Consider the following 25,786-nt stretch of genomic DNA (forward strand, 5'->3'; position numbering starts at 1 on the left):
TATCTGTTGACTAATCCTGTTTTGAAACACATGTGGCATATAAACATTGCACTGCAGCAATTAATCCTCTTTCAATCGAATGATAATTTATGAAAAAGAGGGTGAAAATTGACAATTTCCTGTGCGTTTCACACTGACAAGTAGCATCCTCGACGTCTACACACGTAGCGGATGTGAGTTGCGTAAAATGACCTCACAAGATCGCACGAATGATGGCCTATCAAGTAAGCTAACCGTATTTGATCGCTTGTACAACCTCCCCATAATGGTTTTCATGTCTGTGACATAATGGCATGCATTTCCATTTCTTTTTTCTTATCTAGTGCTTTGCATGTGTTCCGGCAAGCTGTAAGGCCAAATAAAAAAAATACAAAATAGTTGTGCTTCGGTTATTACCCTATTTTGACAGCCCCTACCTTCATTTTTGGGGGAAAAATGAAAAAAAAGAAGAGACGACCATCATATTACTACCTTTTACCCTTGACTACACGTAGACACCTCCATATGATCGTGCACAAAAAATCCCTCCCCCCCCCCCAAAAAAAAAAATTCCCAACCTACCTTCCCTATTTTCAAATGCCATGTAATGGGAAGCATAACTATTTTGTTTGGCCTAAGTATACACAGATGTAAATCTTGAATTCCTTTTGTTTCAATGCAACTTCTTTCTTGATTTTATTTTCGGTGAACTTTTCTGTGATTATGCTTTTCATGTGGCTTTATCAAAGCAAACACTGGCCTCTGCACTCTACTTAAATATGTTGTATTCAATTCCACATTTTTAAAGACTCTACAAGTATAACAACAACTTAGAACGCCATGGCCCAAAGGTTACGGTGTTTGACTCATGTACGAAGGTGCGCAGTTTCGAACCCTGCCAGGAACATGGTGTTTGTGCCCTTGGGCAAGACACTTTACTACAATTGCCTCTCTCCACCAAGGAGTATAAATGGGTACCTGTGAGCGCTGATATCTGCTGCCGCATGGTCCCATGGCCTGATGAACAGGGTAATAATTGTAAAGCGCTCTAATATTGTTGATACCATGGAAAGCAATATATAAGCACATTTATTTTTATTAACTTACTCAGGCATGCAACCGGGAAGTCACAAAAAAAGAGGAAATTCAAATCTTTCCAAGACTATGTACAGTGTTTTTCTATTTTCAATGACACACATGGCAAGTAAAAAAAGAGGAAATCAGCTGATCCGAGGAAAAGTTGCATGCCTGCTTACTAGTATCAGGTATCAAACTACCAACCAATAGCATCTGTAAAGGCCATTAGCAAAAATTGACAAAATGAAGATGTGAATTCTTGAGTCTTTGACTTACTCATCAGATTGAGGGACCTGTAGAGTTTATGTCCAGGGAAACACTTGTCCCAGGCCCATCGTACCATCTGGTAGACATGAACCACTATGATCAACGGTGGCACGACGGAAGGGCGCTGATAATACTCCTTGACTAACTGGTAGCGCTGGAACTTCCAAAAGGTATCTGTGTTATCCTGAATAGCCTGGAAGGTGTAACTGTAAAGGAACAGAAGGAGGTATGGGGAAAATACTTTGTCAATTTGTCAAGAATTGATATAATAATAAGATATTAACCCTAACTCCCTTGCATGATTTACTAGGAACCATACCCATCCTGGCAAATTCCAACACCATATGTGATGCGATCAAGCTAAATGAGTCGTTAGTCGACCCCGGTCAAAACACTTTTTATTACAGATTTGAAAAGAGCACAATCTCAGCATTACTGCTGTGAAAACCGCGTGCTGATACCATCTTTAGTTCAAAAATTATGGAAGTCGGGACACCAAAAGAGACGTGATGAAGTGATGTGATGAAGTGACCCTATTTTGGTCTGTATCTCCAAATGAAAATTCCTGACAATTACTCATGTAGCTTGATGGCATCACATATGGGAAAGGGAAACTGCACACACATATTTCTGACTTTGATTCTGGAGCTGTTCAAACCCAATGTAAAAGACTGTCAGTTTAAGGCGTACTTGTACCCATCCTGACAGATGCATGCTGTTGGGGTTTGATGGGTTGAGTTCTGTTAGGGTTAATCAGTAAATAAATTTTGAGAAGCAATGGTGTGGCACCATAACAGGGATGATATTGTCAATTTAAAAAAGTCTGAAAATTGGATGAAAGGTCTGAAAGACGTACATGTTTTTCTTTTTATACTGAAAATGACTCTCTCAGATTCAAAAATCTGATTTCAGACAAAAGATTTAAGAGTCAGACTATTACGTCTCTCAGAATTAAAAAGTCTGAGTTCAGGCTAACGTCTGAAAATATCATGCTTGCGCAATAAGCAGACATGTGTGCGTTGAGTAGACTATGTCTTGTGTTGTTGGAGGTTTGTAAAATAAACACATTATTATTCTATTTTAAAGATCCAACGCTGTCTGATGTCTGTCTGTCTGTCTGTCTGTCTGATGTCTGTGTATAATGTCTGAGGTATCCAATGTATGCAGGTCCTATGCTCCAATTTCACTGTCCTCTGAAGTCACGGTTGGCACGGGAAAGAAATAATGACCTTAATAACGTGACACTCATCATATCACAGGAATTAGCATCATAACAATCCCCCAATATGAGTTGACGAATACTTTCTGCATACGTCCACAGTCATTTCAAAACGTTGCGAAGAAAAGCCTACGTACTTGAGCATTGCGATGAGAAGATTAAGAAGTAGAATGTTACTGGTGAAGAGGTAAAATGCAAGGACGATGGTCCCAAACCAGGAATGCTGAGGGCAACGCTGCATAGAACTGTCTGCATTCTCGACGGCACAGTCTACACCTGTGGAGCAAAGTATGAGAGAAATTCAACCATGGGTTACATTACAGCTTATTGCCCAGCAAACTTCTCATATAGATGATGCCGTACAGCATCCACAATGCCCTGAAATCAAATTGGAATCCAGCTAAAATGTCCTTGGAATCTAGTCCAGTGAAAATGCCCACGGCAAGTCGCGTCAGTCCAATACCCAAACTGCAAATGCAGACTCAACAACATGTAAATCAAGTTAACGAAATCAACCCTGTAATAGTTTGAGCCACTTCTAGCTGCCATGACCTTTAAAGGTCATGGCAGCTAGAAGTGGCTCAAACTGAGAAGACCACGACCAAGGCAGTGTTCTCCAACCTGTACCCGCCATGCTTTCTGAGGCACCCGCAAAGCTTAAAAAGATGCCGCATTGCTTAAAAAGTTGCCGCCATGCTTTAAAAAAAAATCAAAAAATAATAAAAAATATAAGCAAGTGGGACAACCCTTACCCTCCAGGGTAAATTTTTGCCAGAAACTCTGCCAAAAGCAGTAACATGGAACATTTGTCAAAATGACAAGCCTGCCCATTGTAGCAATCCATCAGGTCAAAAGTCTCAAGGCAAAACTGCCTCAGAGTCCCTGGTCACTGATGTATTAAAAAAGATGATGCCGAGCCAGTATTGTACTTAACTGTTACTGTATTAGAAATGGCCTAAAAGCTGCTATCCGTACATAAATTACATGTTCATCTGCAAATAGCGCCCCTAGCATAAAGAAATGTATGACAGCAAAGAGCGCCCCTATAGGGCCCCCCCCCCCCCTCCGCTTTTTGACGGCACACCGACCTTTAATTTTCAAAGTTGGAGAACACTGCAAGGGGCTAGTCAGCGGGTAATTTCATTGTTTTTATTTACCAACACAAGAAACTTCTGTTGATAATAGTATAGGTTTTCAGTGGTTATATAGGCTACTGTACAACCCTAACGTACCTGAATCCATCAAAATCCACACCCCAGTTAATCATTGGAGTATTTCGGCGGATTCAGGATACATGTACATCCATATTGAAGACAGGGGCATTTTGATGGATTCAGGATTGTAAGCCTAGCAGCACTGAGGGATTTGGATGGATTTAGAATACCTCCATACTGAGCAGTCACCAACACCAATTTTTTTTTGCATGACACAATCGGTGGATTTTGGAGTATTCAGGATACTTTCTAGTAAAAGTGCTCAAGGGGTTAGGGTTAGAGAAAGAAAATAGCCTCCCAAATTGAAATATAGGTTTTTATAGGTTTTATAGGTTGTAAAGATGTCGCTGTGAGGCTGCCTTCATTTTTTTTTTTAAATGGGGGGGGGGGGGGGGGGGGGGACTTCAAAACCGTTAAACTTTAAAGACTACATTTTCGAAAAGTAGAAATCAATTGTCCTGATTCAGGAGCCACCTTGATAACAGGCTCGTTCAAAACAATTCTTACCAGTGGTTTAAAACCACCCACCGGATGGGCTCTCGACCAATAGGAATAGGTAGTGGTCTTAAACACTTTTCTAGTGTCACCAAATGTCTCCTTTGAAATCTGGTGCCTTTTAGCATTTTATTAGTTTAACGTTCACAACTCTCGCGTAAGCATGCACAATACTACCAGTGAGTCAGTATTAATAGTCCTAAATTCACAATACACCGGCACAGCTGCGTTCTGAGCCACATCGCAATAATCGGCATCTGTACTCCAACTGGTCTTAAACAGAGTGTTTCAAAACCAGCCAAGCACACAGTTATTCCCTTATCAATAAACACCGAAGTGAATGGTAAACAACACATACCACACCACAGACTAGTACTAGTGGCCGAAGATAGCGTAACAGTTAACTAGAACGGCGAAGCCGCCATGGCTCGCTGTCCAAGGCAGGAAGGGAGGCTGAAGGTAGGGTTGGGGATGGGCATGATGGAAGGGGATCAGGATTCTTGTTGATGTGCCTAGGTGTAGGGGTCAGTTTTTAAATGTCAACATAAAAAGTCAACAGATTACCTAATAAATACATGTGTATATAGGTTAGCCGTCACTGTATTATGGGGGAGTTTTCCATTGTTAGGGTAATTAGGACCCAGTTGTGGATTTTTGCAGCCCCAACAGTGTCTTCTGGTCCCCATACTTGTATTACCATGGCAAAACTCTTGTGTAGTCGCCACAAATGCAGAACAAGAATGGGTATACATGTACATGTAGACACAGCACCATCACCACCTCCCCCAAACCTTACCCCATCCCAAAACCTTACCCCATCCCCAACCCGCCCCCTCCCCCACCCAACCCCCTACCCACACCCATTCCATCCTCCCCTAATCATCCCCACCCTATCACCTACACATCCAAACCCCACCCAAACTGCAATCCCTATCTCCTTCCCCCTCCCCTGACCCTTCCCTACCCCAACCCCCTACACCCACCTACCCTATCTTCCCCTATCTGTCCTTACCCACCCCTACATATCCCCACCCTAACCCTTACTCGAATTCAAATATCCCGCCCACCCCATTCCCCCACCCATACATCCCCACCTGACCCCATGCAACCCCTACTCTGATCCCTATATACTGCCCCCTCCCCTTATCCAACCCCTACAACAACCCATCCCTACACATCCCCAACCCAACCCCTACTCCGATCATATATCCCGCCCCCTGCCCAACCCCCTCCTAACCCAACCCCTACATCCATGCCCATCCTCTCCCTACCTGTCTCCCCCTACCTGTCTCTCCCTACCTTTTGCCACCCCACCCCTACAAATCCCCACCCCACCCAAACCCAGTATTCCAACGCCTCTCCCCACCCCACCCCACCCCAACCCGCCCCGCCCCACCCATCCTATAGCTCCCCTACCCATCCTACTCACACAAACCCTAACTCCAACCCTATACCCCACCCCGACCCCACTCCACCATCCCCTACCCCATCCCTACTCCAACCCCATAAACTAAAAGATCAAACCAGAAGCTCATGCACATCCCCAAAATGCATAGTGTACATGTACATGTTATACTGGTATACACACATGTACATGTTATACCAGTATACATGTACATGTAACAATTAAAAACTTTAACATTTCCTTGAATTAAAGTTCCTCAATAAAATCATAAAATTTACTGCAATGATATGAACCTAACTGAAGTTATAGGCCTAGAGATGATACCTGACAACTGCATTAAATTTTTTTCCCCAAGTTAACTAAAACCAAAAACTTCAACATTTTTATCTAAACGCGGACAGCCGGACGGACATACCTCCCAGATGGACTTCCGGGTACCTCCATTGTTGTCCCATTGTCCCTATTTCTAAAGATTTCAGTTGCGGGGTACCCTATTTCTAAAGATTTCACTTGCGGGGTACCTCGAACAAAGGACGGGTACCCCACAAGTGGTCCTGGTCAGAACGGACGGACGGACGGGCGCCGGGACAGACGGACGGAAATTGGTATTACATAGGCTCGCATCTGCTTCGCAGCTCGCCAATAATGAATAAGTATTGTCCCATGAGAGTTAAGAAGGAATGATTTTAATTTAAATTTAAGAGTTTCCATTGAAAAGATCTTGAAATTACCATCAATGTCCTCTAGGAACAGCTCGCCGTACAGCTGAAAGTAAGACTGGTAGAACACACCCTTGATGATGCTGGCCAGGTTCTGGCTGTTAGGGAAGAGAATGGCCTGACAAGCTACCCCAAAGGCTATCATGAAGACCATCAGAATAGCCAAGAAAGCCACCAGAATCACCAGCTGCAGTACAAGCAAAACAGGAGTTTGAAGCCGCATTCCAATTATTTGGCTACGACCTGCAGAAACACTAGTCCATGATGATGCGAGAAGATTTGGCGATTAATTATGCGACTAAACTGCGTCTTGACCTCGAGATTCTGACCATTCAGCAGGCGCCTTCTATATCGGGTCTTCGGTAACCCGTTGTCATGGACATCTAAAAAACCTAGACACAACATTTACTATGCTTTTGCGTTGTGAATCCTGTTAGCAAAAATAGGCTGTGTCACACGGCCTGTAACGCGATGCCCGAACGTCCTGTGGTTTCAGTTGTTCATCACAAAATGTGTTAAATAATGTGAGTAATATGCGAATGCACTCTTGCGCGTTCACGTCACGCCCATGACGAGCGTTTGTGTATTCTAGATGCACAGCATTTTGCTAACAGTTGTTACAGCCAATGTCAGGCTTTATTAAATATCTATGCCCGTTGTTGTGTTACAAAAACATGGCATCAAAACTGACCAATCAACAGCTTAGTCCAGACTTTGGAATGAAATGACATCACGTCAACTCCAAATAAAAATGCTGCGACAAATTGCAAATCATTTTCTTGTCACTAAAATCTGTTACAGGTCAGCTGACACCCAAACCAAAAGGGATAGCAAAACTGAAAGATACGTCAAATAATCCGTACAGTTTGACAACAAACAAGGAACGCTGCAGCTTGATCATTACCATTCTGACGATCATGATGAGTTTGGGGCCCAGGAGCTGGCTGGCCGAGAAGATGTGGAGAATCCTGAGGTAGAAGACAATCAGGTCCAGGGCCAGAACAATCCGGGCGGCGTCCAATGTGACTGGGTGAAACCGAAGCCCAAGCCCCACGGCAAACATCACTAGCGACAGGAGATCAACACAGTTCCAGTAGCCCCACAGCCAGGCATCAAAGCGATGGTACAACGTGTGGTAGTCCTCTTGAAAAATCTGGGGTTTCAAGGCAACTCAAATGTTAGAGCAGGGCGGGGGAATACAAAGGCATTGAATGATGCAAAGCCTTAGCAAAGCAACAGTTGAAGATACAGGCTTTTGGAATGTGTATGATTTTTTAGCCCAACTGAATTAGGCGTGTGTACTTAGCAGCTTACACGTGCAAATTGGAACATGCACTTGTTGTGTTCCTACTGGAGCTCTGGTGAGTTGTGATGAAATGCCATTTACTATTCATGCAAGTTAAGGGTCCGTGACCATTCAGCCCTGGTATGAAAAGGGCCCCCCGGTACCTCGTCCGGGCCAGAGCCAGTCCGGTCTTCAGCCAAGTCTCGTCCGGTACATGGTCCTGTCTGACGAGAAGTTTTGAAGTCAGTCAGGCGCATCAATTTATTGCTCTTCAGAGAACGCCCAGAGCAGAACAATAGCAGATTTACCAGATTAAAGATAAAATCCTTCCAAACGCCTTTTTAATTTACGGTCCCATTGTGCGTAAAAACCGCATGGCAGGGGTTTTGATCTGTGCCGACGAAAGTGTTCTATTGTTGCGCGCTGAGAGATGAAAACCACAAGCAGGTTTCTTCTGGGATATATTACATGTGTCAATACTTGCAAAAAATAGACCCCAGGATAGAGGAGTTCCTGATTAGCAACCAGACCAGCTCCTAGGCCGGTAGCTGGGACAGTACGAAAGGACTTCTTGGGAGGGGACGAGCTTTAATACCGAGAGGCCCTTTTCATACCGGGGCTGAATGGTCACGGTCCCTAAGTAGTCCATTACCAAAACAAAAAAGAAGAAAAATTAGAACATTGCTATCTTAGACTCACCTGTCGCACCTCCTCTGTGAAGAGCGTGAAAACCCATCCGATGAGAACCATTTCATAGACAGAGATCTTTTCTGTGAAGTTGGACAGGAGGATGTAGCTAAACAGTCCCAGAAACACAAAATGCGCTATCTGGAAAGCAAGGATGGACAAAATAAATTCAGCAAGACCAGTGCTAAATTTGGGACGATTCACAATACAATGCGCCACCGAGAGTTTTCCAAAGAGAGGTTTTTTTCCCAGTGCATTGTGGGAGATGGTCGACAAATTCGCAGCGCGGGACATTTGAAATTGTTCGTTTTTCCGGTCATTAGTTTCGTAAGCGTATGATTCCAGTATTTGTTAGCCCTTTTCTTTTCGTTTTATCACTATTTCTTTTGCAAGGCGGCTGAACGCTATGCCCCAATCTATAACAAACTAGCTCAGGTTGTCTACTGACACTCAATGTAATGAGCCATGTTTTGTCGACAGTAAACTTTAAAAATGGACCTCCATGGCAAACTCTTGGTGGCACACTGCATTGTGAATTGTCCGAATTGGGCCTTGTAGTATAGGATTAATTGATTTTGCAACTTTAATCAGATACGCAGCTACTTCTATTCCCCATTCCTCCAACCCCATTCTTTTTTTGGGGGGGGGGGAGGTGGGGGGGGGGGCGCGGCGGCGGCAGGGGGCAAGAGAGGGGATGGGGAGGAGTTCATTGGGTTTTTTTTTCGCCCCCACCATCGCCATGTCACTGATCAGTTCAGAGCATGTTAAAGGGACACTAGGTCCTGGAACAGCTCAATTGGGCTACAAAACGCGCTTTGAACGAGATGATGATAATTGGAAATAACTTTTAATAAGTAGGATATAAACATCCACACAACTATCCTTTCAAAACTGGGCGTTTTTGTGTTATTCACGTATTATGCGTGCGAGAACGAATTTCGGGGTCCACTTTTGCGACCCCATAAATTCGAGCTGTTTGGATGCTAGTTGTGATTTCATTCGTACGCGTAAAGTGTTCGCCTTTTGCGGACGTTGAAGAAACCACAATTTTTTTTGCATTGGTGATTGGTCACCGCACACTGTTCCCGAGACACACAGCGTGTATAGCGTACATGAGAACGACACGAGAAACGTATTCGTACTCGTCATGTCCAATGTAAACAAGCGGGCTTTTTTCGTCTTTTCTCGGGAACGGTAAGACATTAGGTTGGTTTCCTTTCAACCAGATGTTTGAAATAGGCTAAGTAAACAATCCAAAACATAACATTTTCGGGGATTTCAGGGCCTAGTGCCCCTTTAATTATCACGGGTAACAAGCTTTTTTTCTGGCTAGAAAAAAAAAAGGTTAAGACTGGATAATATGAAGGAGAGAGTTGATGTCTACTGACCATGTTGATGCGGAAGCTAATGACAGGAGCTTCGTGGAACAGCTTCAACTTGTACCACCACGAGTAGCCATTGTTACGATGCTGCCTGTGTGTGGCATGCGTCATGTATGTCTTCACACTCATGCAGTCATCGGTTTCCTCGACAGGAGAACTGCGATTTTCAAAATATTATCGAGGTCTTTTATAATGTGTGATCCGCTCCACAAAAAAAAGGGCATTATGTACCAAAAAATGGTCGGAAAGCCCACCATGTAGGCTTTCATTTGGAATATAATAGAGCTCCATAGCCCCTCCCGTTCTGGAGATATGACATATTTGCTTATTAATTACTTCCTTTGAGTTTGAATTGCACAAAGAAAACAGGCTTGAAAATAGCTGGCTCCAGATTTGAGCATGATGCTCTTAAAATTGTATTTTTTTTCCCCACCGTATTCATCGAAATCAACATTTCTTTGAATGAACCCTGAAACTTTAGTTAATAAAGAGGTCATCCATGACAAAAAAAGAAAAATCACATTTTGAAGAAATTTTCCCCTCTCAACCTCGAGCAGACCATTGCACGATACTGCACAGTGCAACTTTAATACTTTTTGTTTGTAGAGTGGGTCACATATTTGAGGAAAACAAATATTGGGGTCATGACATGTAACAGGTCCAATGAAGTTTTTGGTATGCATGTAACTAGATCATTGATTACCTAATGTGTTTATGTTACAGTGCACTGAGTAAGGTTTCGATAAGCCGTGTCCAAATTGGCTGCAGCTGTGAGGGCACATAGGAACAATTTGTTCGTAATTTGGCTCGTTAGTTTTTAAGATGAGGTCAAGGCACTTTTGACTAATTAGCAGTGACTTCCCAACTTTAACTACTTGTATCTAGAATAGCACCAACATACATGCACCAAGCCAAATTTTACATCATTTTAAAGCTCATTGAATAGCCTCCATTTCACCAAATAAAACCAAAATCATAGCATGAAGAGTAGACAAAATACGTAGTGAAATGACATTTGACCTTGAATTGCCAAAATAACTACGCTTCATTTTTTTGTTTCAAATGCTAGATTGTGTGATGTAAGCAACACAAATGTTGAATTGACACTGAGTGACTGCGTCACTGAATACAGATGCCTCATCTGCCAGTCTTTGTAAAGATAGAATAATTATTGTCAACTCACGTCTGGTAGCTGTCTTTGGTGGTTTTACTGGATTTCAGGGGACTTGAGATATCTTCACGGGATTCGTTATTGCCTGCATCTCCATCTGATAGCTGATGCTCTAACATCTGCATTCAAGGATAATCAATCAAAAAGTTTCTTCATGCATGTATATCTATTAAAAATGATGTTTACAGGAGATGCAAATGATTAGATCAAACCATATCAATTGCACGTGTATGGTATGTTGCCTGACTAACTGTTTAGTAGACTCGAAATCAAGTCGGTAATTGCGCCGCCGTGTACTGCATAACCACACCGTATCACTGGCGTTGACTACCGCATACCGTACCGGGGTTACGTGAGGCATGCGGTAATAAAAATAACAACAAAAGTGGCATCTTATTAAGCGCAGCAGGTCCATTACTCAGTGATGCTCATGGCGCTATACAATGAATAACTACACAAACTACAAAATTTATAAATGCTAAGTCCAAGACATATAAATTGCAAGGTACAAACCAAAGAGGAGATTAGAAAGTGAACAGATAGGTTTTGAAATCTTGTTTGAGAGGGAGCAAAATGGATAGAGAGGGGTCGACTGTGTGAGAGAAGCTGTGGTCACCCCAAGAGTGTCGGGATCACAAGACCACGTCTCCTTCATCTGAAACTTACCTTCTTGGCTGGCACAGTTGGGTCATCTTTGGACATGAAAGTTATCGCAAAGGGGACTGCTATCGGGAAACATATGCATGACCAGATCTGTACAAGAAAGCACCAAAACAAACTGGAGGCATTACATGTGAATACATTTTGATGTGATCGAATATAACCGCTAACTTTGCCTGAAAAAAAAAAACCGATGCATGCTAGACAACGCAAGTTGTACAAAGGTTTACTTGTTGCTTTACCCTTTAGTCACTGTAGTGCCTGAAACCACCCTGCTTCTATGGTTTTATTGATTCTTCAGTGAATAACGGAATATGATACAATGCAGTGCAGGAGCTATTGGGTTAACAATAAATCTCAAATTAGGTGCTTGCCTACAAGTATACATTTACTTTTGAAGAACAATCACACACTTCTTTTTAGTTTATAACTGGTTGTTTATAACTTTTGAACAGCTGTGATCTCTCCGTGTACCAGGTGGTGGGTTTTATTTTAAACACTCGGGCATCAGACAAGTTTTTCTTTCTAAAGTGCAAAACTGGTGGTTCATAGGGTTTACTCAATAACGTTAACCTCTCTAGTATACTACAGAGGTTATAAGGAGTATTTTTTAGACAAAGTGCCCTATGTGCTCCGTGCACAATTACCCTCTCAACGGTAAGAAAGGGAGAGTTGGGGAGACCACTGGAAGAGACATTTAAGCACCCGGTCAAAGACGCCTAATGCGAAGATGCTATAGCTTTGTGTACATTTCGAATATAATAAGTAGTGTGTACTTCTACACCATATGCGCGGGATTCGGCTTGCACTCGCAGTGTGTCCCCTAACTAGAGCTCTCAAAAGTGGTTAAAAGTACCCTCTCCTGTTCAATGGGAAAAAAATAACCAAAACAAGGATTGATTTAATTCCTAAATCATCATCGGGTGCCTTATTTTTTTATACTCTACTCTGACAATGATTTTAAACATGTATTTCGTAAATCAGTCAAGAAATTTGTAAGTAAAGACTGTCGGTTTATGCAGAATTCCTTATTGGGCTGGTTGATGATGTACAGCCAACTTGCAAAACAAGTGAACAATCAGCTCCTTTACTGCACACATTATCTCAGACATTCACCTTGAAAACGCTTGTACGTCGTGACAGCCTACCCATCCACAGTTCATTGAGTAGGTTCTGCACCGCAGCGTGGGCAATGAATTGCTTGCTACGGGCAGCGGCAGCAAGGTCCAGGCAGGTGGAGTTGCCCCAGTCCGGCAGGTTGCGAACGAGGAGGAGGGAGGTGCGGTGTCTGTCGTCTACATAACACAGGTTGAGGAAATCAATGGCCATCTTCTGAAACATCCTGCAGATTGGGGCAGAATGGAGAAAACGGTTACCATGGTTACCACGGACAACTTGGGCCTTGATGTTTACATAACACGAAAGAGTCAATTTCAAGGAACAAACTTTACACACAGCACTTTCGATTTTAATCCCTCCTTGGTAGGTAAAATCTCAACAACAAAAAGCAAAAGAAAAGGTTTCAACTTAATTGTCCATTTTTCATGCCCTACATGAAATGATTTACACATGACTTAAAGCTATAATCCATCATTTACAGCCATCCAAAAAAGTAACTGGCGTATTATTGTTAAAATACTGGCGTATTATTGTTAATTATCATTAAAACTATGTTGTCAATACAGTGGTTAGCAAACCTATCATAAATATACTTTTGACATTTTCTTTAATTGACAAATTAAAAAAAAAAGACACAGGGGTAACTTTAAAGCTATAGTCCATCATTTGCAGCCATCCGAAAAGTAACTGGCGCAAATATTGTTGAAAAACATACTTGGTTGAAAGATAGTGGACTAAACTCCCTGTGAAATTATTCTTTCTGGCAAGCTATCATTCTGAAGTAATCAACGAAAGAAGGCCTTTCCAACGGTGTGTCTTAAGACGCACCATAGGAACATTTAAATTAGCAGTTCATTTTGTTATTCGGCCCAGCGCGCGCAAGCATTGGCACGATGCACAGGCGCGCGCGGTTGCTATAATTCGTCGGATCAGTGCGCGACATCGCGTATAGCTGCAATTCAAAACAATTCAAACCATGATTCAGCAACTTTGATTTGAAATTTAGATCCTAGAATGCTGTTTTTCTCGGAAATACAGCTGAAGCTGAGCTGAAACTTCATCAGGTTTAGTTGTTCAGTATCCTTCATAAGATTTTGACCACTTTTGTTGCTTCAAACGAACAAAATGCACAAATTACAAATGACGGACTATATCTTTAACTAAAAATTGGGGGGTTGGCAAAAATCTACACATGGTGCTCATTATTACATGGGATGACTGGGGGACATGTGTGGTCTAGCGGTAGAGCACAGGCCTCATGATGGTGAGATTGTGGGTTCGAGTCCTGCCATGGCCGTTCGTGTTGTGCCCTTGAGTAATATGACCTGCCCACGTGCCCAGTAGATGGGACTTAAACCTCCTATGCAAATACACATTCTGATCCAAGTAGTCCTTTCAGTCAAAATCAAACACGTGACTGTTTTCAACAATTAAGAATTCATAGCCCACACAAAGCAGGATTGACTGGCTGCGACTGTTTAAGTAACTTGATACAGCTTTGCTTTGACTCCGGGCGAGTGATACATGTAAAACAGCTTTGACCACAACTTGCCTGCTTAGTCTGTTGACCCAGTTTGTTGACTAGTCACAGTGCGTGCTTGACAAATGATCCGACTGTTGGTGACTAGCCTTTGTTAACAGTATAGGGGCGGTGGAAGTGAATTGACTGTCTGTGACTGTTTAAATAGCAGGAGGGTTAATGGATCGGTCTACTGCATATACTTCGCAGATTCCACATACTTCTTTTAATGTTCAAAGCTTTACACGGTCCATCTTGCTGGTGTTAAGAAGACGTCTGCTCGCTGTTTACGTTCCAACATCAAAGTGTGTTTGGAAAATCCCAAGTGTAGCATATTCAAAACACTAAAGGGGGTCTTTTTCATATGCAGCCCCCAGTTGCCTGCTGATATCCAACAATCGCAGACCATTGACATTTTTAAGCGTAAAGTAAAGACCTATCTTTTTAAACTGGCTTTCAACTAATTTTATTGCTCATCTATCAACCCCAGAATTACTGTTTTAGTTGCATTTTTTAGTTTTTAAGTTATGACCTACATGTATCTTTTTAAACTGGTTTTTATCTAGTGTTAATGTTCGTGTATCGGTGTATTGTTTATTTTTTATTATTGACATATTTTCCAGTAGTTTTACCCCCTCTTTTTAATAGGTTGTCACTGATTTTAATTCTTGTTTTTTTTTATGTAATTTCCGTGGTATTTTATGTAATGCGCGTTTGATCATTTGTATGTAGACCGCGCAATGTAAGTTTTAATTTATTATTATTTAGTATTTTTGTAAAACACTGTTTTGCTCCCCCAAGAGAATTACATGCATCTAATCAATTTGGACCAACACTCACTTGGCATGTGTGTGCATCTCTGCGGACTCTTGCGAGTCCAGCCTTTGCAATTCAGACAATGCCTTCAGGATCGTACTAGCCAGGAGGGCGCCCCCTATTGACGGCTTGCCTCGCTTCCAAAACAACTTGGCCAAACGGAAGCGATGCAGCAGGACAGCCCATATAAAGAGCTCATGGAGAGGTTCATTGAAACAAGCCTTGCCTGCAAAACAAATCCAAAAAAACAAATCAAAACACAAAAAATATTGCAAGTTCAACTTGCGCGATCCCCCGGCGTGCTGGCAGTATCTATACAGTCAATTAGTAAGCACACTTTTCAGCTTACCTAACCAGAATATACAATGACCTCATGTGACCCTAGATCTTAAAGCTTCAGTCCATCTTTTGCAGCTATCCAAAAGGTAACAGACGTAATTGTTGCTGAAAAACAGACTTGGTTAAAAGATAGTGAGGGGACTAAACTCCCTGTGAAATTATTCTTTCTGGCAAGCTGTCATTTTGAAGAAATCAACAAAAGAAGGCCTCATCAACATTTTGAAGAAATCAACATTTTGAAGAAATCAACAAAAGAAGTTATTTTTGGTAAATAACACTCGTACATGTTACAAACAAAGTTACGAAGCCCTTTTATGAAAGTTGTATGTTGTGACATGGATTTAAATCACATAAATTATCAGTATTCTACTACAAAAGAGGTTTCTTTTGAGTTACCGGACTACTGGCGTCAGTGTTTTTGTAAAACACAAATCAAAAGTGTGTGATCACGGCCGTTCAGGTGAGCGGCTTTATCAGCCATTCTGGTGAGGTCTTGGGTACAAACTCCAGATTATTCTTCAGAGGTTTTTAGAAAAAAAGCCTTGATCGAGCAAACAAATGCAACAATCATCATGTACTTTACAACAGCGGAATGCACTTTGCTATGGAGAAGGCCTTGTTTGTTGATGATGGATACCCACTGCAGGTCACGTGACTTAGAGAGCTCAATCGATCAATATTGCATGGCAATTAAGAATGGAGTGACTGTGGCCTCGTGGTTAAGGGCATTGGATTCGTGGTCTGCGGGTAAAGATGCAGATGGGGTCGTGGTGCGTGAGCCCTTGGGCAAGGTACTTTGTCACTCATTGCTTCTCTCCACCCAGGAGTAAATGGGTACCTGTGAGGGCAAAGATGGTTAGTGTGATTAATTTGAGAAGGGGTATATAATTATGTAGCACCTTGAGCACCAGTCCTGGTTGATAAACTTGATATGTGCACTTTATAAATACCCACTTTTATAATTATCATTATCTATGTACAGTAAACTCCGGCTAAACCGGCACTCTCGGGACCCGAGAATTTGTGACGACTTTGCCGATATCTGCTTGAAGTCGTCATTTTGCCAACTTACATGAATGGTCTTTTGCACACATGATTCATTGCACTAATTGGCTTCGATTTACCCTGGATTATCTCCTTAACGCTTAAGTTGAATCCAGCAAATTAATCCTCGAATTGTATCATCACGTTTGGGGTATTGATAGTGGAGACCATGATACATACATGTATGTACGTGCACAGTAACAAATTAAATGCGTGCGTGATCCGGTATATACCACGCACGCATTGACTGCAGCAGTAGTCATTCAATAAGACGACCCCCAAAATGGACAGAGCGCATACGTACAGCCTAGAGGGGGTACTGATATTGATATGTTCACGATGCATATGCGATGTATGAAGTAGGACACCCTTTTCGACACCGATGCATGCAGCGATCACGGGCCGTGCGAAAGCACTTTTCACTTGACACTATGCCAACCGTAGTACAGGAAGTCGATGTCAATGCCTGATTTGTTGAATGCCGACTTACACAATGGATTTTGTAATGCTTTTTATGGAAAGAGGACCGAGAGTGACATGACGACTTGAGCGAAATGGCGACTTGTAAAAGCCGACTTAGAAATAAAAATATCAATGGAAATGCATTACGGACAATCGGGACTTTAGTCGGACGGCCGACTTGAGTGATTTGACGAGTTGTACGATGTCGGTTTAGCCGGAGTTTACTGTAGTTACTCACCATCATAGAAATGGCTTGTGCTGTAGTCATAGGTGTCAAAGATGAGTTCCTTCAGCACATTGCTGACGTCCGTCAGTGAGAACCGATAACCACCCCTGTAATCCTGCACAAGTTACCACAAAAAGGTTCAGGATTTGGATGGAGGTACACATAATAATGGCATTTACAAAAGACTCAGAAGAAGAAAAAATGCATTAGAGGTACGTAAATATACCCCAAAAAAATGACAGGAGTTGCAAAGAATGTTAACATTTTTCAACCAAAAAAGCCATTAAAGCCATGTACATGTACAGTACATGTACACTGGAAACGTACAGTATGCATCTTTCTTGTATCAATTTACAGAATGTGTGTGCCATGCCTACAGGGGGTCTAAAAAGTCGTCATTTTCTGCGTACGTAAGGTACGTTACGGACGGCCCCCAAGACCCTTTCAATGTTGCAAGGCTCTTAGACTCATCGTAACTTATGATGCATTGCCGTGAAAGTTGTCTTTCATTCAACCCATCTAATTTGTAAAAAACATGACGATTTGTGATTGGTTACTCATCAGAGCTGAAAATACAATTACAATTGACACAGACTATGAAACCAAATATAGGTGTGCTAATGTACACTGAACCCAACAATGCTGCACCCGATTTCATCAAACTCTTCGTAACTTACGATGCATCGCCGTGCTGCGACGCGTCGTATCCCTACGATGCGTCGTAAGTGCGACGCGTCGTAGGTGTATTTATAGCACAACTCGGTGACTGTTTTATGTATTAAGTCAGCGTACAGTAAATAGTCGTCTGATATTCAACAAAGAGTCGTCGGATCTCCGCTCAAAATATGTTAAAACGTAAAACAAAATGGCGGTCGTGCGATGCAAATTTGAAGGTAAACAAGCTCTCAGTGGACTGTAACTACTTTGAAATTTCAGCTGCAATATTCCAGTCTAATTCATATTTATTCAATAAATTTTTTATTTACAACTTTACACACATTGCCTCGGTATTATAATCCCGTTTATGTAATGTTTATGGCATTAAACTGGCTAAGAAAGGGACTCTTCTTATTTTGCGATGACCACTAGATATGTGTTTTCAGCCGTTGTCAAGGAACTTACGACGCGTTTAACACATCGCAACTTTCGTGAAATGGATGATACGACGTGTCGCAAATTGCGACGTGTTACACGTCGTAACTCGAGTTGCGACGCGTCGCAGCGCTTCGTGAAATCGGGTGCAGATCTGAAGTGAGCAGAAACCCTCACATACAAGTACATGTAACCTTACCCTTTTCACTCTCTGCTTGTCAAGGAGACTGTATAGGACAGAAGACTCATCCTTGGTCTGAATAAACAAGGGTGGAAAAACAGACGTATGATAATAAAAAAACAAGTAAGTTTAATAGACAGTGGTCCATCGTCTTTAAATCGTCATGTCATGTTGATTCTAATCAACATGTAACCAAACTAGAACTTTATTGCATTTAGATGTAGGTGTTAACTGGCCGCTCCGTATGGAGCTCCTGAAACTGCCTTCAAACATGTACTACCAGTGGCGTACGCAGGATTTTTTCAAGGGGGGTGTTTCAAAATTGGATGTCATCATTTATGACGCTAGAAATGAAGATGGTAAATTGTGTTGGCGCCCGAAATAAAAATAGTATCAGTGGGCTAAACTTAACGCTAAAATAAAAGTCGGGAGTTTGTGTTGGCGCCAAACATAGTAAATCGAAAAAAACAAAACATGTTCTGTGTCTTATGATGAACATATGAGTAAAGGGGTCAATGTGGGCAGTCCCCTCCCTCAACAAACAGCATTTAAACAAAAAAAAGAAGAAATTCAAGAAAAAAAGTGACACAGGCTGCGGAAGTGCTAGGATCTGTTCTTGTAATTGGCTAAATTTACTCAGCTTCGTCCCCTGGATCTCATGATTCTCATCCGTTGGGAATCTAATTCTTTGTGTAAACCGCCCCCACCCCTAAGGCCAAACTCCAGATACAGGATTCAAACGCGCTCTGGTCACAGGGGCGGATTCAGACTGCCATTTGCCGGGGGGGCCTAGAATTGTAGTGAAGGGTCCAGGACCTGCGAGCGCGCAGCGCGAAGCCCCTACGGCGTGGGGACCGGGGCCCGCTTAAGGGCCCCGGGAAAAAATTGGATTTTAGATGCTCTGTGGTGCAATCTGAGGTGATTCCTGGCCACTTCCACCGTTTAGAAAACGTTTTAAACATCGAAAATTCCATTAAAATTTGTTATTTTTTTTTGGTCTTCATTAAGTTTGTTATGTACTCAAAGTTGAGAACCATGTTCCATCTCCGTATTTTTTCACAATTTTCTATTTTGGAAAGGGATTTAGGCCCCTTGTAGTCCGAGCCTCAGCCATTCGCTGAATGAGGTACAAATAAGGTGGGGGCACTGCTAGGGTGAAATTAGCATAGAGGGAATTTGGCCGGAGGACTAATGCGAGCGCGGAGCGCGAAGCACTTACGGCGTGGGGTCCGGGGCCCGCTTAACCCTAAAGGGGCCGGGTTATTTTGACCATTTCTCAGCCGGGGGGGGGGGGGGGCGGATTCCGCCCCCCTAAGATCTCGGCCATCGAGTGACGAAATTTTTTGAAACTCGGCACATGCATAGAGCAACTCTTCCTAAACATACCCAAGAAATTTCATGACTATAGGCCAAAGGGTTTTGGAATTATGGCTAACTAATTATTCATATGTACGAATGGCAATTCTGCTCTGTGTACACGACGTTTATGCGAAAATTCAGTTTTCACGGCGCGTAGCGCCGGAAATTTTTTCGCTACGCGGCAACCCGTGGTCCGATTTTTATGCATTTGGTATCAAAAGATGCGCAAAGCTCGAGGCTAAAAAGTCATAACAGCTCGGGTAGCGAATTTTTTTTTTAGAGGCTATCACGGAAAATGTTGAGGGGGGGGGGCGGATTCCGCCCCCCGGCCCCTTTAGGGTTAAGGGCCCCGGGAAATTTTGGATCGTAGATGCTCTGTGGTGCAATCTGAGGCGTTTCCTGGCCACTTTTCCCCTGATTTTTTTAGCAGAAGTTTTTAAAATTGAGGGGATATTTTGTTTCATTTGTTTCAAATACATATAGGCCTATGTATTCTTGCTCTTATAAAGTGTATTCTGTATTCAAAGCTTAAAGTTGAGAACATGCACATAATTTGTAATTGTTCCGCGCTCGGTCACATAACTCTCTTTTCCCTCCATATTTTTACATGGCAAAGGGGGGTGTTTAACAGCCAAAACACCCCCCCTGCGTACGCGCCTGTGTACTACTAGCTTTGCTAGAATCATCCTTTCATTCAGCAAATTCTTCATTCCATTCAAAATGTTAATGTTACCATATACATGGATGCATTTAACAAAATTTTGTTGAATAGAATAATAACTGATGACACTGAACGGGACGATCAGATTCCCAAAAGAATTCATGAAGACTCTGCCGAATTAAATTACAAATCTGCCGAGGGAATGAAGAATTTGCCAAACTGCCATCACTGCACACTACACCACTTACAAATCAACTTGATAAATCACTCAACACATGTGTTCCATCTAAAAGGCTATCAAAGCCTCTCGTCAAATAGTTACTCTTTAACATTTAAAACCATTTCTGAAAAGCTCGCATGACGGGAAATATGCCACACTGTTGAAAACGCCGTTATCAAAACCAAATGCCCAATCCCGACAGGTCTGATGACATGCAGATTTGTGACCTGTTCTGTCAAAAGCAGACGCTTCTGGGCAGAGGTTGAAATTGAGATAGGGCCGAAAAACGCTGTGGGGGTGATTTTTATCGATTTTCAAATTTTTGCATATTTGTAATCCTGAACATGTCTAAAATATATCATAAAAGTTTGAAACCCTAATTTGAACTCTACATATACTATTTTTGATGATTTTGATATGGTATATCAGTTAAAGAAATAACTGTTTTGTGACATTCGTGGCCATTTTCTCCGTTTTCTACTTTTCGACACAATGAACTTCAAAATAGCATAACTCTGCCCAGGAATGACCGGTTTCAAAAATTAAACCACCTTATTAAAAGGAAAAAGAACATATGTTAACAATATGTAAAAATATCATTTTCGACCTTATGCCCAGAAAAGTCTGATTTTGACAGAACAGGTCACATTTATGCCAAAAAAGGGCAAGTTGGGTACAATTGTATTGTGTACAAAATGTCAGTAGTGCCTATTTTTTGTGCTCAAGTTTGAACTAACTTTTGGAGCGGTCAGTTAAAGGACTGTAACAATACCAAATTGCAACATACATCATGATACTAAGAACACGTTAGGATACATATTGCAATATACACGAACTGTGAACTCAAGTTATACTGAGCGCGGCAGTCCAATGGTTACGGTGTTCGACTCATGTGTTGTGGTACATGGGTTCAAACCAGCACGGGGAACATGGTGCTTGTGTTCTTGGGCAAGACAATTTACTACAGTTCCCTCTCTCTACCCAGAATTATCTGTACCAGAATGCGTTGATCTCGAGCTGCTGCAAAAACTGGTCTCATGGCCTGATGAACAGGGGTAATAATTATGAAGCGCTTTGCGACCTTTGGTATAAAGCGCTAGCACATTATTCTTATTATTATAACATTTATGCTAGCTGTTTGACATATTCATTTCAAGCTTTTTCGCATGGATCAAATGTGCACTGCGTGCTAGTATTCTGATGTTTACAATGCCGTGACACTGCCACTGCCTTATGTGTTTTCAACTTTTGGAAGTACAATTTGGAATATTAAAATTGTGTATTCACAATCACAACACATGTTGTACTGAAAATAGTTTATTCATAGCCAGGTATTGCTATAACAGGCTTTGATATCGTGGTACCGAACTGCAGTATTTTTATCGCAATTATCGTGATACATGATGTAGTGAATGACCCCTTTTCTAAACTGTCTGGCCTCACCTCGTTGTACAGATCAACAAGCATCTCTGTTGACAGGAACTTCTTCAAGTCAATGTTTCCCTCAGCAATGAAGAGCTTGACAAACTTTGGCTGGTTGTTGACCAGGGCATAGTACAAGGAGTCCCTCAACTCACTTGCCTGTGATGAACACGTCAAAAAAACCAAAAAGTTAAGTCTGGTCGAAGCAAAGTGGATGCAAAATGAGGTTTAGACATAACGATATGGGATAGATTAATATCATCTGTTGAGATTTGAAGGTTTGCATGGTGAAGGGGGGGGGGGGTATCATAAGTCCGATGCCTCATAGGTCCAACGCCTCATATGTCCGACATTTCGGACTTATGAGGCGTCGGACTTATGAGGCATAACATTTATTTATTCTGCCTCATTGGTCCGACGCCTCATAAGTCCGACGCCTCATAAGTCTGACGTCGGAAAAATGAGGCGTTTGATTTGTCGGACTTACGAGGCGTCGGAGCTATGCGGCGTCGGAGCTATGCAGCGTCGGACCTATGAGGCGTCGGACTTATGAGGCGTCGGACCTATGAGGCGTTGGACTTATGGGCCTTTATTTTGGGTAGGGAGGCGATTTTGTCGGACTTATGAGGCGTCGGACCTATGAGGCGTCGGACTTATGAGCGGACCCCGGTGAAGGGTAATAATAAGGTAAGTTGTTATGGTAGCACCGTGTGGCAAAATCTCTTTTGTGATTATGTGTGGTTCTGAAAAAAACCGGAGGGGTACTCAATGACAGTATGTTCTGTCTGTCTCGAGCTGCTACAAAAACTGGTATCATGGCCTGATGAACAGTCTCCTGACGACGGGCAGAGCACACTGTCCGAAACGTTGAGTACCCTCCGGTTTTTTTCAGAACCACAAATACTCACAAAAGAGATTTTGCCACATGGTGCTACCGCAACAATATCATCTGTGAAGATCAAATTCAAATGGAGTCTCTGATTAAGCAGGAAGGAAGGATGTTTTGACATTTTGGACAGTGTATTGTACATATATCTCACAGACTGCAAACTGCCTAAAAAGTAGAGAAAACATCCTAAACAATTTTTTTTTTGAAAGTACATTTGTTTGCAGAGGAGATAGTTTGAGTATCACCCGTTCTCCACGGAGCCCCATCGAATGTCTGATATATCTAGGAATGCAAATTTATGCGACCCGTGCGCCAGCCAATGGGAGTCGACGTTACTAAATCGTGACGTCATTTCATTCCCAAATCTGGACTAAGATTGTGATAGGTCGATTCGGATGCAGTGTGTTTGAAATACAACAACAGCCGGGCGCGCATAATCTACAAATCCTAGACACGATCGTGATTGGCCGGCTCTATTATTTCTTGGTGTATCGCGTAACATATCGTTACAGAGCCCTTGACCGCAGACTTTTTTGCTCAATTCACAGCGTAACAAATAATAACAGAATAGGTTTTAAACGGACTTTAAAACTGGCCACGCACATATTTATTCCCTTAATTATCCTCAGGGCTCTGGGGAAAATCTGCAACAAAAACAAATTCCTCATATACAATTGGAGACCCTACAAACATCATGTGAAGATATTCAGTTTGTTTAATTAGTGAAATTAAAAAACAGACTTTTTTCGGTGGCCCAAGATTGTTGTTGAAATGTCTTCCCCCATTTGAGAGAAGGGAACACATTAGCTACATGTACGTATGTACCTTCCATTTCCGGTGTGCGAGAAGTTCTTTTTTGGCCAGATCTATCCGGTTCCAGATCACAGCAAGATGGAGGTCGTCCTGGCCTTTACACCCGCGGTTGGCTAAACACAGGAAGCAATACATCAATTAAGAGTATTAATCAATAGTCAATGAATTACATGTAAAATAACATTGAATAAATTCAAGTAACTATAAATATTCAAGAAAACACTACATTGTTGGAAATCAAGAAAACACTATTAAAGGGCAGATACAACATTTGCAAACATCAAAAACGAAATGATCACATTATCACGAAATATCTTAATGGACTGTTAGGGAATGACAGTCTAAAGCATCCTGTAAAATCATACCTGCCGGTGTGCCGACAGTTTAAAAAAAATGTATTTTGCCAATGCTGGTCGGCAAAAGCGTTGGAGAAAACTGGCTTTTTTTCAAAAACTGCTCCTAATTTTTCATATTTAGTTATTTTACATTTTGTTTGCAATTGATTACACACCTGTGAAGGATTAAAAGCCTGCTAGACTGATTCTCTGACCTAGCAATTCCCAAAAGTCTATAAATTGCTCTGTTTCATCTTAAGTGAGGTCAGGGAACCAGACTTCAAGAACATGATAGGTTTTCTTGGTTTTTCCAGCATCTACAAGCCCAAAACGTGAAACAAGTCAGTGTAACAATATTTGCTATAACATACTAATTCTCCAAATCCATTTATTTCTGAAAATTGCAGCAAAAGCAAATACATGTACATTCCCTTAAATGCATGACAATCCAGAACAGCTGAAAACCCTTCTTCCAAATTATGAATTATGACACACATGTGAAATATCCTTATGTAATTGAGAACAGGAGTCAAATCGAGAACGACCTCGGTTATAAAACGTGTACAAAACCAATGGGAGCTGTTGCGAAGACATAATAATAATCATACCGAAGTCTTATATAGCGCACCTATCTACTAACAATTAGGTACTCAAGGCGCTGAAAACTATGTCTATTATTAGAGACAGGTAAATAAAGTACATGAGAAATATAAGAACCTTTATGTAGCACCTTTATGATGGTTTACAAGGTGCTGCGGCGCATTAAGCAGCCACTGCCAGAAACACCGGGGCAAACCCCTTCTCTTAGCCATAAGTGTTTCTGGGTTCTTTAACGTTCATTACACAACACAGGGGACCTACGGCTTCACGTCCCATCCGAAGGACAAAGCAATAATGGTGAAGCGCCTTGCTCAGGAGCTGCAGCACGAGCACCCAGGGGCATCAATCACTCAAAAGTGGGGGGGACATACCTTGATCAGAACTGATGCGAGCGCGAAGCACGAAGCCCTTAAGGCGTGGGGTTCAGGGTCCGCTTAAGGGCCCCGAAAAAATTGGATTCTAGATGCTCTGTGGTGTGATCTGAAGCAATTTCTGAGCACTTTTCTCCATGCTCTAACTAATATTTTCGTAGCAAACGATAATTATTTGAACATCGTTTTCGAGATTGGAGTCATTGAATTGGCTACCAGAATTCTGAGCTACAGGCGTGGGGTTCGGGGCCCGCTTAAGGGCCCCCCAAAAATTTGGATTCTAAATGCTCTGTGGTGCTATCTGAGCGATTTCTGACCACTTTAACCAATATTTTTTTCAGCAAAAGATACATTGAAGTACATAATAGTGCCCTGTAAATGGGACACGAGTTCAAAAATCTGGGGGGGGGGGACATTTGATATTGTGTCCCCCACCCTTCAAAAAGTGGGGGGGGGGGGACATGTCCCCCTGTCCCCCCCAGGATTGACGCCCATGCAAGCACCATGTTCTAACGGTCAGGATTCGAACCTATTTACCACGGCACACAAGTCGAATACCGTAACCGTTGGACCACAGCACCCCACATTTAAGTATGACCAAAAGATCGATGACGAGGAACAATAGGAAGTCCTTGATTTACACCGTAAACAAACCTGTGGGTAAATGTATATACAATGTACATGTATGGGACAGTTCATACTCAGCACAATTACAAAGTTGCAATTTTGTATCATCAAGTCAACATTTTACGCTGTGA

The 25,786-nt window shown here is 42.1% G+C and overlaps 1 protein-coding gene across 3 annotated transcripts in view; it reads right to left on the minus strand.

The window, feature by feature from the left end:
* Nucleotides 1–25,786, minus strand: part of LOC119744685 (transient receptor potential cation channel subfamily M member-like 2) — a 57,054-nt gene that overhangs the window by 13,711 nt on the left and 17,557 nt on the right. For all 3 annotated transcript variants that reach the window (XM_038220753.1, XM_038220752.1, XM_038220751.1), the window contains 14 exons: nucleotides 23,735–23,835; nucleotides 22,042–22,179; nucleotides 18,377–18,433; nucleotides 17,098–17,200; nucleotides 15,039–15,240; nucleotides 12,677–12,902; nucleotides 11,567–11,653; nucleotides 10,913–11,019; nucleotides 9,736–9,886; nucleotides 8,360–8,488; nucleotides 7,280–7,528; nucleotides 6,388–6,562; nucleotides 2,680–2,818; nucleotides 1,333–1,529 (listed from right to left, as the gene is read on the minus strand). In XM_038220753.1, coding sequence (XP_038076681.1) covers nucleotides 1,333–1,529; nucleotides 2,680–2,818; nucleotides 6,388–6,562; nucleotides 7,280–7,528; nucleotides 8,360–8,488; nucleotides 9,736–9,886; nucleotides 10,913–11,019; nucleotides 11,567–11,653; nucleotides 12,677–12,902; nucleotides 15,039–15,240; nucleotides 17,098–17,200; nucleotides 18,377–18,433; nucleotides 22,042–22,179; nucleotides 23,735–23,835 — 2,061 coding nt within the window. The remainder of the gene's footprint in view (nucleotides 1–1,332; nucleotides 1,530–2,679; nucleotides 2,819–6,387; nucleotides 6,563–7,279; nucleotides 7,529–8,359; nucleotides 8,489–9,735; nucleotides 9,887–10,912; nucleotides 11,020–11,566; nucleotides 11,654–12,676; nucleotides 12,903–15,038; nucleotides 15,241–17,097; nucleotides 17,201–18,376; nucleotides 18,434–22,041; nucleotides 22,180–23,734; nucleotides 23,836–25,786) is intronic.

This window comes from Patiria miniata, unplaced genomic scaffold, assembly GCF_015706575.1.
Source record: "Patiria miniata isolate m_02_andy unplaced genomic scaffold, ASM1570657v1 HiC_scaffold_7, whole genome shotgun sequence".
Classification (NCBI taxonomy): domain Eukaryota; kingdom Metazoa; phylum Echinodermata; class Asteroidea; order Valvatida; family Asterinidae; genus Patiria; species Patiria miniata.